A 1,112-nucleotide genomic window follows, 5' to 3' on the forward strand; every position below is an offset into this window, starting at 1 on the left:
GACTTGTTCTGTCAGACTGTCATCAGTATCATTAAATGATGAAGTGGTAATGAGTGATAAGTATGCATACTTTGATCAAAACTACTGAAATTATTACAATTGTGAACATAAATGATCTTTGTCACATCTAATAATAAACTCATCAAGTAAAAGTCATTTCATATATTGTTTGATTTTGATAGTAAGGCTTATCAGTTTATTTATTTTTGAAACACTGCTGATGGATTTGTGACCCTTTTTCCGGTTCTTCTACTTCATTTTTCTACCTGCCCTGTAGATCAGGTGTTTGAGAGAATACTCCACCCCTGGTCGCCTTCTCCAGAGCTGAAGGAAGCTGGCAAGATTCTGAAGAAGATCATCTCTCGAGACCTGTACAAATTTGTGGGTGAAACCAAGGTATGCAGTCAGGTCTTCATATGCTTGTATTACATTAGGCTTGGGATGGTCAGGTCAACAACTGACAACTGAAGTGACAATAAGATTGTGTTTTTCTATCAGCAATTTCTAGTAATGACAAGATGACGATATTAAAATACAGACAACTGACAAACTCTTTATAACAGTACAGTTGTTCTTGGCACACTATTTGATTTTGTCTATGATAACACTAAATACTCCATTTAGAGTTTTTAAAAACAGCTTTAGAAATTCCATTTTTATACTGTCAAATGTACAGTTTGAGAGAATACCGAGAATACCGAGAATACCTCGGTATACGAGAATACCTTAGCAATACACTCATGTACGTGCTAGGCGGCAAAGTACCACTGGTATAGTTGGCAATCATCTGGCACTCGAGCACAGGTGGAATGGTGGCTTTATCCAGCGCGTCCTGATGAATGAGCTGCAGCTGTGCCAGCGCTGAGCGCTCTCCTCTTCCAAGCAGCTCCGCCAAGGCCAAAAAAAAACACAACACAACTCCAGCCGCCACACAAAACCACCGCCAGCCATATACAAACAAAAACATTAAACACAGCACAGTCACCACACAATGTGAATTAACATCCCATTACTGATCTGTGAACTAATTGCATAAAGTGATAGTGGCTTGATTATTTGTTAAAACTAAGCAACAGGACTCCATGATACATCTTGCATTAATTCAGGTATTA

At 38.6% G+C, this 1,112-nt stretch overlaps 1 protein-coding gene across 1 annotated transcript in view; it reads left to right on the forward strand.

Annotated features, from left to right (window-relative positions):
• The window catches only part of LOC103370867 (deoxynucleoside triphosphate triphosphohydrolase SAMHD1-like), a 12,279-nt gene that overhangs the window by 5,902 nt on the left and 5,265 nt on the right, over positions 1-1,112 (forward strand). Inside the window, exon 6 of the mRNA XM_008300038.1 lies at positions 278-396. Coding sequence (XP_008298260.1) covers positions 278-396 — 119 coding nt within the window. The remainder of the gene's footprint in view (positions 1-277; positions 397-1,112) is intronic.

This window comes from Stegastes partitus, unplaced genomic scaffold (assembly GCF_000690725.1).
Source record: "Stegastes partitus isolate 25-593 unplaced genomic scaffold, Stegastes_partitus-1.0.2 Scaffold1492, whole genome shotgun sequence".
NCBI lineage: Eukaryota > Metazoa > Chordata > Actinopteri > Pomacentridae > Stegastes > Stegastes partitus.